At 36.4% G+C, this 14191-nt stretch overlaps 1 protein-coding gene across 1 annotated transcript in view; it reads left to right on the forward strand.

The window, feature by feature from the left end:
• LOC132910014 (uncharacterized protein DDB_G0271670-like) overlaps nt 1-7133 on the forward strand; it is a 72502-nt gene extending 65369 nt beyond the window's left edge. The window contains exon 2 of the mRNA XM_060965371.1: nt 334-7133. Within this exon, the coding sequence (XP_060821354.1) occupies nt 334-2193 (1860 nt within the window). The 3' untranslated portion in view covers nt 2194-7133. The remainder of the gene's footprint in view (nt 1-333) is intronic.
• The last annotated feature ends 7058 nt before the right edge of the window (nt 7134-14191 follow it).

Below are 14191 nucleotides of genomic sequence, written 5' to 3' on the forward strand. Positions count from 1 at the left end.
TACAATCACAATTAAAAATTAAAAATTGAAACAAGACAATTACATTTGTATCTTCATAGTACAAACGAGTCTGAGTACAGACGCTATGAAAAAATTTTTTACCTAAAATTTAAAGACGGGACATCATTTAGGAAATAAAAGTATTCTAAAACTCAACATTACAAGATATTAAAATCAAAGTAATCACGGACGCACTCGTGATCCTCTTACATTCTTCAAAATGCAATAATACTAAACCATCGCTATAAAATGTTACTTTAAGAGCGATCTTTAATTGCTATTCAACATTATAAATCCTTTCCGCATTCCACTGACCGGCCAAACATTTTCCAGGTACTGCTGCAGGCGGCACTGGTGTGGGACGAAGTACACGGTGCTCCAGCGAAGAGAAACGACATACTCGCGGGCACGGAATTTCTATCAGTCTTCATAAACGGCGCCATGGCCACGCCGCCACAGCGACGTAGAGGTTTCAGACGAGGAGGACACACATCGTCAGCAGGAGATAGCGCGACAGCGGAATCGCATCAGCACGAGGCTTCGATTTACCGAATATCGCGAAATCCTGGCAATAAACAAGTCGTCCCGAGAGCGCGAAACACCAGTGGCCGAGAAGAGGTCGTTCGATTTTACCCCATAAGCCACAAAACGTTAGAAAATAGGCAACAGAACCTAGCATCGTTAATCGACGAATTGAGCACCACCAGTGACATATCTTCGACGCGGCTGGCTTCTCAAAGTTCAATAAGTACGACGACGGTCACGTCGACGACAGCTCAAGAGAAATCACCATCGAGGACAAACGCAACGAGCAATTCGACGAACAAAGCAGTCAGCCGACAGAAAGTTATAGGTGTCAGTGTGACGTCCACCGTCGAAGCTACGCCGTACAAGGTCAGGGTGGAACATTACGACAATACAGATGCGACAGTCGTGTCTCGACCGCCAAGCTCCATCGGAATTTCGTCTAAAGATGTTACGAAAGAGTTGAAGAATGGCACGACAAGGCCTCCTACGACGAGGACTATAAGCTCCACGACTGCGAGAACATTGACCACGACTACTACAACGACGACGACAACCACTTCTAAATCGCCGAGAATGACGACACCGTCGCCTTCCAGCTTCGTCACTGAGGAACTTAGTAACATCGTATCAGAATCGAACAGGAGCGAATTCTCCGTCGACGAAGGATCGCTGAGCACCAGTTGGCGAGTTCAAAGTTCAGTTACGCCTAGATCGATGAACAAGCACACTCCTTCTTTCGTTGAACATCAGAAGGAGATAAATAATAATAATAACAATACGAACAATCCTTCAGGGGACATGATCACCCTGCCAACAGAGGAGAACTACGAGTTGCCGGAAGAGAACGCCGAATCAAAGGAGTTCAGCGAAGAACCAATGGAAGTACAATCAGAGCGCTACCAGGCTCAAGGTCGAAAGGCAGGCAGACACTTCGACGCTTCCCACTACAATCGTCCAGGCTCCAAGATGTATAGCCAGCCATCGAAGAGCTATAAGTCACCACGGCCGTACAGCGAGCCAGCTAAATTGTACAGCGAATCAGCGAAGGGCTATAACGAACCTGAGAAAATTTATGGAGAACCAGCCAAGGTGTACAGCGAGCCAGCAAAGGTTTATAGTGAACCAGCGAAAGTATATAGTGAACCAGCCAAGGTTTACAGCGAACCTGCAAAAGTCTATGGTGAACCAGAAAAAGTGTACTCGGAGCCATCGAAGGTTTACTCGGAACCAGCTAAAGTTTATTCGGAACCAGCGAAGGTTTATTCGCAACCTGCCCAAGTTTATAGCGAACCTAGCAAACTTTACGACTCAGAAGGTCAACCATTGAGTCGCGAACGTGGCGGAGAACCAGACGAGCAGAATTACGAGGTGGATGAATCCGTTAGTGTGAGTAGCAATGGAAACGTCCATGGACCACAGATTATGCTTACGGAACCTTCGAACGCTTCCGAAGTGGAAGATGGTCACAAAGTGGGTTACGTGGTCGAAGGTAGGAACTACAGGAAATACAGGGTCGAAGAGAGAACTCCAGACGGTTTTATCGTTGGGGAATACGGAGTGGTGAGCCACGATGATGGTTCTTTGAGAGGTGTTCGCTATACTGCGGATGGCACCATCAATCCTCGACTCATATACGATGCACTAATGAAATTCCTCGCTTTATGAGATGAATCAGCGATGGAAGGATGGATAGAAGTGTAACGGAGGCGAGTCGACTCAATCGTGTCGCTTTGCTAGAAGAATGGCGAGACCAAGCGAAATGACTGATCTTTGAAACTGTTATTCCCAACTCAACTGCCTCAGAGTAATTTTAAGCATCGGGTTTCTTAGAATCTAAGGGTCTTTCATGATTGTCTATGGCTGGTGATATGGGATTGATAGGTGTTTTTTTGGCGTGTTAAGGATTGAGCATATAAAGACGAGTCGAAGGAGCAACGTGTTAAATTTCAATGAATTAAGATCTCGAGTTTCATAAATTCTTACAAACTTTGCGAGATACTTCATCAGATTTTTTTATATATATTTCACTAAATGCATCAACTACAAAAAGAGACGTATTTTTACGTTATCGGCAATTAGATGATAATATCATATATGAAAAAATATATTTTTACGTAACTGACGCAAAATGTATTAAAAAGCAAAGATAGAGGTACCTAAAATATTTCTCTTATTTGAACTACATATATGCTCTGAATATGTGTACTATGATGTTTCCAAGCGTTATATAGAAGTATATATGTCCGTTGAACACATGATAGAATAATAGGATGATGACGAATAACAGTTATTAAATAAAGATTATGCTTAGAAAATAATTGAAGAGTGACTCAAAAATACATTAGTAAAATCGTTCATCATTTCTTCGCAGAAATACACGTATAAATTTACTGTGAGTCTCAATTTTATAGTTAAAAATACACTTCTCAAACGAGAATATAAATCACAACTACAAGTACATAGTACATTATTCACAATTTTCAGAGCAATTAATACATTTTATTCAATTATGCATGAAGAAAGTATTTACACTACAGTGGAATTCTATTTATCTAAACCAATCGGGAAACGACCAATTCATATAAAATAAGAATTTTTGTTCTTATAATAAAAATTCGCTAATCACAATTTCATTGTACTAAATATAGTACCACTGTATGTTTCATAAAAGTCTTATTAATAGTAAGAATAATTTCAATAAACCTATTAACAACTTGTTTCAATAAAAATTATTTTTAGGATCACCAACCGTCCAGTAACTTCAATCAAAATAGAAAAAAAAATTTAGAAATATTATTTATTTTCTAATATAATATTATACATATAACTGTAGAGCATGTGACGTAAATGTTACAAATAAGAGAAATATTTTAATCGGTAAACTAAAGTATGTGTATTTATGATTCATTGTATTTGATATATTATTATCAAAGACGCATTGCAGAAGATCGAGAATTCAATGTCATCGCGAAAAGTACCATTGTGATAAATGCATGGTACACTAACATAAGTTCCACGAATAAGCAAACTACTTGGACTCGTTAGCATGGATAGTAATCTTTAGTTGGTCGTCACTCCGTCGTTTCTAAGGTCTGGAAAAGGTCACAGCGATCCTCCACTGACTTCGCGATCGGCTCTTTCGTCAGAGAGCTTGAAATTATAAAGAATACGAAGTTAAAGATTATTCATCGATGGTTATGGGAAAATTGAAGCGTACAAAGAGAAGATAGATTCTGAATGGTTTCCCTTTATGCATAAAATGATTTGTGTTTGAAAGATTCTAATGGCAACTTTATCAGGAATTTTTCTTTTATTACGTGACTTGTATTTCAAAATTTATAGAAATTGAACTCACAATGACAATTTTACAATCTTATTAACTTACATCACATCAAAATACATTGAGAGACAAAAATATTCGTACAGCTGCAGTGTAGAAATTAAAAAGCGATATTTCGCATATTATTAAATATATTCAAACGTATATAACTATGTACTATTCACAGACATTTACGTTAATGAATGTACAGAAATAAAAGTTAATTGCACCATAATATATATTGCATATATTAATTGCATATATGATATAGAATACAGAAAATATTGCTCGTTTTATCTCTACGTTCCAACTGTACAAACATTTTTGTCTCTCATTGTAATTCTATAATCAATTTATTATGGATAAAATATGAACAAATACTTGGATACTTTCAAACAATAATATACAAACGATAAAACAACGATGCAATCGCTGACTCGCCCAAAGCGACGCGACAATGTCGATGGAACGAAAACGACTGATTCTTTCGCTCTTGCCAACGCAACTGCCTCAACGATTAATTTTTAAGGATGGCCTTCCATGATCTCGCTGTTAGGCATCAACATGCGTGTATATCCGTACTGTCATACGGAGACAGGAAAACGGTCGCTGGACGATTCGATCAGGAGCGAAACACAGGGAATTCGAAGCCCGGCCAGTTTCGTTGCGAAACTTGACAGATGAAAGTGACTCCTTTCGGTGGCGAAAGTACGAACTTTTGTATGCTACCCGATGGCCTTTGACGGTCTCGTCACGCGTCTCGAGTCGTCCGAGAAACATTTCTTTTCCCTTTGTTCGTCTAGCGATTAAACACGTTCTCCGCTGCCACGCGAGCAGGAGGTCCTCGATCATGGCGCCACGTAGTTGCGTAAATCTTTTGTGATCGCGTTAATCGCAAGCGTATGTTTCTCTCTTCCGAGATTCATTAAACTAGAAGGTGGTGGTGGTGATGGAGTAACGACACGGTGTTCGGTTGTTAAGTCGACGATATCGCAATATTAATTATTGTTATTGGGAAGGATACCCTTATTACGATTGGATGCTTGTATTTCTCTTATTTAATTGTTTCTTTTGGTTTTACTGCGTCGCATCTTGTTTCAGCGTTGTACGTTCGTACAATATTTGAAGCTGAAGAAAAGTTTCGTTTGGTTAGTGAATTTTCATATTTGGTGGAGTTTAGAGGGATTATAATGTAAATAATGATCAGTTGAGTTATTCGTAAATGGTATTTTATTTTATCATTTATGCATGATGTTTAAATAATTTTTGTTACGTCTATTACGTTTCATAAAATTATGCTACTGGTAACTTAAATACAATTCAAATTTTCCCATTCATTCCTTTTTTCCATAACTTTAATACCTTCCAAATTTTTCAATTGATCCTTTCCTACAGATACTGTCAGAATCGATATCACAGCGGATATTTCGAAGTTTTTTAATTTGAAATTTTTTATGAATCATCTGTATGGATATGATGTATATTTTTGCGTTCCACCTTTTTCTTCAAATTCCAAAAGATCCCAAATAATTTTTTTCTAACCAGTCGTACATCGTACAAAAATTAATGGAAAACACAAATCGATTGATTTTCCAACTAATATCTTGCATTATGTATCTCTATACTTTTTGATATATTGAAACTATATTGAACTGTATTGAAACTAAAAACCTAAATCGAAAAGACCTCGCACGACACAAGTAATGAAGTAAACGACATCGATCTGACAATCCCTCGTCACCTAAAGTTTTGAAAATAGCGACGAACGAAGCAACGAGATATCCAAGAGAATCGACTAAACATGTATGTCGCGTGCTTTCGTCACTGTGACGCTTCTGTGATGAAAAAGCACATCGAGAAGTCGCAGCTGCCAGGGCCTCCATTTCGAATCACTTTAAAAATCTTAATTCCTTCGAAGGCTCCGCCGCTGCGACTGAACTGCTGACTTGTCACGGCAGCGTCTCTGCGCAATTTTTAAGATATAAGTTTCTATTATAGAGCAAGGTAGCGTTATTTGAGTCAGCTAAGTCTTAGCATCATCAAATTCAACTAAAATTTTGCACAGAATAATCAAACTCATTTCATATTGTAAGACGCTACATCTCATAACTATTATATAAAATTATCCAAAAACTGTCAATTCTTATGTAGATACAAGATACGATAGAAAATCTAATTGGAAATACGTAAAATTGAACAATTAAATTTACAAAAGTTATTGTTCCACTTCGTTCCATTGTAATCTAAATTCAATTTTTTGTATAAGACATTGTTTTTCCCTTTTTCAGTGAATATATTCTTTTCAGTAAGGAAAATGATAAATTACTCAACCTCGATACAATTTCAAATTATTCAATTACTTTGTCCTCCTATCACGTCGATATATAAAAACTGGAAGATTTTGGGTAATTTTATAATTATGAGGTGCAGCGTATTAGTTTTTAATGTAACAACGAAGGAATAAGAAGATATCGCGTACTTTAGGTCCAAGAGAATAAGCGTCAAGAAGAATAACTTAAATAATCTTATGTTATTTATGATAATTAGAACCGAGAATTATTAACTAAATTAATTAATTGAAAAACTTATCTTTTGATGAGTAGGAATTATATCCTCGTAGAAAAGTATAGGCATCAAGCTGTTACTAACAACGAATAAATAGCTCAAAAATTGTTATAACAATATTTAGCAAATCATAAAGCAAATTGCTTAGTTTGATTTGAATAATCCTATCTTACCCTAAGTTTTGTAAGACGTTTCGACGTCAAGGAAGTATCTCATTCGTGGAGAAGACCGTAGAGCGTAAGACGATAACGTTATTTTATTTAGGATTAAATAGCTCATTCTTCCTCATTACCTCAATCTTTGAGATAGTTCCTCCTGCCATTTAAATAACGTGTCACGCGCGTACTCACCTTAAATTATATACACGATCTCGATCGTTCGCACGCACGTTCGCTCGATACTTTTCTGATAGCCAAGAAGAAAAGCGAATCTCGAAGCGATACGTGCTGATGGATCGTATCGAATCGATGGAACTCGTTCGTTCGAATGTTGCTCATCCTCGTAGGCTAAGTGCGCGTTCATATTGTCTTTATTTTATATGTAAAAGATAAAGTATTCCGATATGTTATACACGTGATACCGTTACGATTAAGTACATTCTGTCTCTCTTTTACGTTAGGCGTACGTAGTCTAATGATTATTATTAATTATTATGCATAGCGCTGTGCAACCATTGTCATTCGTCGAATGCAACTTTGTAATAAATTCCATTGTCATAATATTTTCATTTGTACGATTTCTTTTCACCTTTAAATTATAAGAACTACGATCTACAACTAAGGAGATACAGGATGCTAAATATCATACGAAAGCTTGTTCCTTTTCCATTTTTACACGTTTTTACATTTATTTTCTTTAGTTATAAACACTCTTTTATTATAATTAGAATAATTTCCAAATAATAGTGAACCTAACTAACGGTAACTAAAAGTAGAAAAAGTACAAATTGTATACCATCGTATGTAAATTTTCAATTAAACATACGTGTAGTAAATAGATTGCACCATTTAAAAGCATTACTATTCTATCTCAGGAATTTAAAACTTCATGAATAAATTCTGGTATCTAAATGACTTTTATAAAAATAGAAACTACATCAATAAATCGGCAACAATCTTCGCAAAGAAGAAATATTATAAAAGAACAACCATAAAAAAAAGAGGACGAAAGTAATATCAGCTAAGAAATTTACATTTTCATACGCCTATTGTTAACTTCGCCTCGTTCTCGTGAACTCACCATTATTATCGACTGTAAGTAAAGTTCAACAAACATCTTACAATATATACACACTGCGGGTCAAGCAAGAAACTTATAATTTACCGTCATGAATACATTATTCTCTAACATTTAATCTATAACGTTCGACCATATAACTTTCACGCTGCATTTTTAATTGATATATGAACCTCGTCAGTATCAAAGATTTTTCCTACGATTATTATAGTGATTTTTCAAGAGATAATTCCTCTTCAAGGCTGCCAGCCGGAAGGTTGAGGACAATAAGCGCACTTGGTAGTTTACTGGGCTAAGAAACGATTTATGCGATCATTATCGACACGAAGGCAAGCCGATAATAGTAGGGTCGAGAGAGTCGTCAGATATTGAGCGATCAATTCGCGAAAATAAGGGACTGCGTCTGACCCGCGAGACGCATACAAGCCTAATCATGCGGCGATAATTCACACTTATGAGCTTTAATTCTTACTCTTGGTCGAGTCGCAGGTCCACAATTTTGTCACGACACGGGAGAAAAATTAATTTAAGTGTTACGAATTAGCCGGGGGCTACGAAATATTCAGCTGTGAGACGTATCATTAAACGAATGAATAAATTCATATACGAGACCTGCAATGACTTACATTATTTTTTCGGATTTTTTAATGAAGATTCTGATTTTCCTCATTTTTGTTGCATTTGTATAGTTTTACTTTTTTGTCAGAGACTATGATATGATAAAAATGTTTAAATACGGTTCAGTTAAAGATCATTGCTGGTATTATGTTTCATAAGCATGTTTGTTAGCATAAATTTTTATCGAAGAAAAAGAACATAATAAATAGCCTATGGATCTTTATGCAAATTTGTTTCTTCGTAGATGAAAAAGGAGAAACTTCAATATATAAAAATATGTTCTATGTTCTAAATGTTATAACACATAATTCTATTTTTGATATTTTTATAGAATTTTATGTCTGCTCATTTCTGTATATTTATAATTAGCATAAATACGTGAATATGTATCTACGGTTTAGTAATCAATTTAAATGCAATAGGAAATGTAATACAAAAGTAATTCTAACTATAACTTAAATTAAATGTCTACAGCATATTATGCGAAACATTTTGAAATTTCATTAGCATCGTTATAACATTTATGCATCACAATTATATTAGTAAGGCTTAAAACGAATCTAAAAATATATATAGAAATTACAAGAGACAAGTTATCATAACGAAATATCTATATGCCTCCTTTCATTTCATTTTCCAGTTCTATAATTCTATTACATTATTCGATTAATTAAGTTTCAAACTTAGTGGGTTCGCTGCAAATTACAGCTATCGCGATCGCAACGTTCACGTACGTACGGGAACGAACGAGATGCTCGGATCGATCGAGTCGATATATAACGCTAAGGAACGAAGGGGATGTAATAATTTTCATATTCAGTGCAGCTGCATGATGATCAGTAAAGGTCGATTATTCAAGTAGTACGTAAGAAATTATTTCAAGCAAACAAGGCACCATCTTGCTAACAGTGCAGCTCTTTCCCATGCCCTAACTCCGACATTAATTGTATTTCGGTTCGAAATATAAATCATATTGGAAGTTCACCGTTATCAACGTACTTGTTGCTTGACAGCCGAGATTGATACAAATTCAATAATTACGCGCGGAGATACTTGTGTTTCCGTTGAAAATCCGTGATAAATAGGTTTTGAAGGTAGCAATTACGGTAACTAATTGCAGACAAAAATAGTTCTTAATTGAAGTCCATAAATCAGCAATTGATACGATTATTGGGATGTTTGATGAATCTTTTCTTAAGGTCATGATTAATGAAAATCTTCGCAGATAATCTCATTCACATGTGAGTCACTCTATATAATGGACTTCAACATTATTGAAATTTATTTAGTAGCCAATTATGAACTTATTGTCTTTCCCGTTTCGTATCATCTTCATATTGCTCTGTGAAATGCTGTTTATTATTTCTGACTTGGGATGGCTTTCATCAGACTTCTAGTGCATTTTCTGGTCATCTGTTGTTGTTTTCATAAAGCATTAAAATAAATCAAAATGATTTGTTGTTATTATATATAGAAATTTATGTTATTCACACCATTCGAAATAATTAAGCTTTAGGATTCTGAAGCTCTTCTCATGCTCGCTTTTTAATTTAGTTTGCATATATTTCGAAATAGTTCTGCGTTAGTTTGGTTGCATAAAGAACCAATTTATCTGAATTATTTTACCCTATTTGGTTGTTAGATAATGTAATTCTGTTTGTTTAAAATGTACTATAATACTATTATATAGTTAAAGTAAGAAAGATAATAGTTAAGATACTATGCGATCGGGTTCCATCGCCATTTAACGAATATTAATATCTCATTCTCCTGATCCTCTAGCTCCACATTTTTCTACCCGTCCAGGCAGCTTCGCTTCCTAGACCCGAACCATTTACATCGAAAACCACGATACTCTTTTTTCCCGATGCTCCTATTAATTCACAGGATCGATGAACAGAACCGGTAGCGTCTGAATCGCTTGGAACGATACACGTTTCACGCTTGTCTAGTTGCTCGCCGGTTACTCCGTCTCCTTTTTTCATTCCTCTCGATTCCAGCCTCTCTCTGTAAGCCACGATCTCGATTCCACCAAGTTCGTTAAATTCATCCGTAGGCGATAGAAACGAAACTCCGGTTTGAATTAAAATATTCACGCGGTTAGATCGATAACTTCCCCCGCCTGTGTATGGAACTCCGACCGCGCTGCTTCATTATCCTGGCGCCAGACAGGACACTCCGAGGCCCTCGTGTGTGTGTTTTAGCTACGGGAGCAGTGAACGTCCTTGGTGTCTTTCTGGGGTCTTTCCTCCTCAGGGTACGCTCGTTGCGCCGCCTCGATACTCTTTTTGACGCCCACCCAAAGCCGCTGGGAATCGTGCATCAGGCGGTAAGACGATTTCTATGCTCGATATCGAAGTTTTGTATGGGAATCCAAGCCTTCCTGCGGTTGCTGCTCGAGACTTTTACTGTTTGGTAGAAACGTACCTGTTCTTTTTTTCCTCTTTTAGGCGGTTGGATATCTCGTGGATTGGAGGAGGAGGTTTATATGTTGGGGTCCATTTTCTGATTCTCGAATGGATATTTTTAACGTGCGCACGATGGAAGGGTTTTTATGATGCTCATGGAGCTTCGACTTGGATATGGATCTTCTGGGAAGAAGGAAAGAAAGTGGTATTTTAGAATGAAGCATGTTACTCGATACGTTTGGATTCATTTGTTCGTATGCATTATTTAGACGTAATTTATATTGAAGTGGTGGCAACTTGTGTTTTGTTAACGTATAAGCGGTAGTTAGAAAAATTGTTTGTAATACCGGACATTCAATAAGTTTCTAATAGAATTTTAACAATTTCATATCAATTTATGAATTATGTTATATGTATAATAATATTGGTAGATTAAATGGTCAAATATGTATATCAATAAAATTACATTATATTTATTTAGAACTATTTTATGAATTTATAGTTACGATTTTTGTAACATAATTTTTCTTACATTTGTTGAATCATACGTATTTTTAGATACAATGCGTTCCTTCTATCGTAGTTAACAAATTTAAGATAGCATGTAATTGAATGATTTCATGTATTAATTAGTACAACTCGTTTCTTATTCTTTATATGTGACACACGACTATTTATTAGACATTAGATTTACAACTTTTAAACTTATAATTGTGAATATTGTCATTGCTAATGATAAAAAGATATCTCCGATTAGAATTCTTTGTATATTAATTATTCCGCTTATTAGATTTTAAATACTTTTGCAAATGAAATAAAACGCAACAAAAATGAATGAACAAATAAAGGAAACAAAATTAAGAAGCATGTATTTGAATTACGAAATAAAATGAAAAAGTAACTAATGTAAGATACAAATAAAAAACCGGCTTTTTGAAAATATTGATATTTTAATTTATCATTGCAAGATGGTATATCATATAATATTACAAATCTAATAAAGAAATAAAATTGTAATGTTTTCGAGTATACAAGCTTTCAAATATATCAAAAATGAAACACTGGAGAAAGAAATTTAATTATAATTTACGATTCTTAACCCATAACCTCCTGATCAATTATTATTTTTAAGGGAATAGTATTAAAAGAAATTAAACATAATATTTTCCCAGCACTTCACGCCTAATCTATCTGCAACCCGAGGAGCACGGTTGTAAAGGTCGGTAAGGTGGAACATTAACTTACCGTGAAATGGTTGGATTACCGATGCAGCCGGCATGATCAAAAGCCTTTGAAAAGTTGCAATCATCGGCAAGTAAACATTGCCACGTGACTCTGCCACTCGACGTTATCCACACTGGACAAAAAGGGATCAACTGAACGCGAATAATAAAGAACATAGAAATAACGAGACGATGAGAAGAGGGCGGAGAAAGAGCGACGATCTCATCGTGCAAATAATTGAAATACTAATCCCCTTTTCTCGAAGTAGTGACAGTCACTTCGATCGAGTTGGACGAACGATATTTAGGAGTGCGTGCTTGAGAGGGCGTAACCCCGAAACGATGCACGTCGCAAAAGCGAAAAGCAAACTCAGCCTGCGGCTGTACACGTGACTTTGCATGCGTACGCTCCCTGACTGTGTCTTTGCCTTTCCATTCTCTCTCTTCGTGTCACGAAAAAGGTATGTGTTAGGCATATACCAATATTGTAAATATATTCATTTTTTTCTGCTTATTATCTTAAATGTGTTATAGACCTCAGCTGTAGTATATCATTAGCAAATGTAATTTATATTAGTAGGGTCCTGCTGACAGCTCCGTTGATTTTCCAGTTTATTAATGATTTTAGAAAATAGAAAGAAAAATGAGATAAATCGAAGATTTAGATCGGAAGAATTCGGCTAATTCGACGATAGAGGTAATATCACGATGGTTTAAATAAAGTTACACCAGAATTTTATTATTACCGTGTCATTCATAAGAATTTTCTCTTCGGGGTAAAGCTCCAAATATGAATAAGAAAAAGCCGCGAACGTAGGTTTCTTTTTCTTTATAAACTCCTCCCATTATACTAGATACTAAAAAATTTGTGAGTTATGTATTTGTCTTTGAAATTTAAATATAAATCATAATACTATTACGATAGCATCATAAACATTGTGTTCATTGCAGATCGTCTCATGCCAAAATCGATATCAATAAACAAATTTGAAAAATGCAACTAGCTTGATAGCTCTGTACAAAATTCAGGATTGAATCTTAAGACCTTTAATTTATCAAACGATCTTTCGAAACTTCCAACACAGTCTGTTTACAATCATCCAACGACTCCGTTTTTCTTCAGCGCAAGCAAGGGGCAAGCACGAGCGACATCACAGCAGCCGAAGGAAACCGAGATCAGGTTAGAGAGGGAAGACGCGATCCACGGGGTCCTTTCGTTCAACAATAGGTGGGTAAACACGGAACAAGAAGCTCGGAACCTCGAATGACCGCCTACGGTGGATAATGAGGAAGAAATTAGTGGTGCGTGAAGGTACGAAGAGGCCACCTGTGCCTTACCCTCCGCCGACAGTACTCGGGCCGACGGTGAAACAGGCACTCGTTCATATCCATCGTCCTTCGCGTCATCACCCCTCCCACGCCCTTCTTTCTTAAAAAGGACTCGCCTCGTGACGCGAACAAGCACAAAGGTAGTCCTCGAAGGCATTCAGCTTGCATAGATCCTTGATAAAACATTGAATACTCTACGTCCATTCATGTCGTGTGTCGTTTTCCTTTGCTCTCCTTCTGCCTCTTTCTTTCGTTCGTTTTCGTTCTATCGTGGCCCTTCGACCTCGTCGTTGTCCCTAGGAGAAGCGAAGAAAACGACGTTTCATCTCGATCATAGAGATGTACGAGAGCACGCACGATGCTGCTTGTATGTTAGGATATGAGGTTGTCAACCTGTCAGTGAATTTCGACGGCGAGATTCTGGTTCTATTTATCGGACTCTTTCATGGAATCCTGGAGACAGGAGAGAAATAGGTTGTTTTGGGGGGGGGGATGCAGAAAGTGTTTTTGTAAATTTAGTCAAGAGACATTTGGTTCCTTCTATCGTAGCTTCGTTGATCTTTTTGAATTACACAGTGGGATTTTTATGAAAAAGATAGAAAAACGAGGTATGAAAAATGAAAATAAAATTCAGCGATTGCAAATTACTAATTTTAAATTATGCAGGCCTAATTTTTATTTGAACATTTTAATTGATTCGGAAAATTCTGCGAAATAATACATAAAAATTTGGCAGTTTGCAATACGTTTGCATAACCGGTTACTTTAAACTGAATTAATTTAATCTTCCTGGTGTCAATTTTCATTCGACATCTTAAGGAACAGACAGCTCCAATCAGTTCACCTGCAATAAAACTGTAGTCGACGTTCGCCACGTAGCACGAGACATTCGCTGTTAATTAGATACTTTCGAATAAATTATCGGCAGGCTAAATCCGGTCAGATGGTTGGTTAATTAAATTCTG

Source organism: Bombus pascuorum, chromosome 8 (assembly GCF_905332965.1).
Source record: "Bombus pascuorum chromosome 8, iyBomPasc1.1, whole genome shotgun sequence".
Lineage (NCBI taxonomy): Eukaryota > Metazoa > Arthropoda > Insecta > Hymenoptera > Apidae > Bombus > Bombus pascuorum.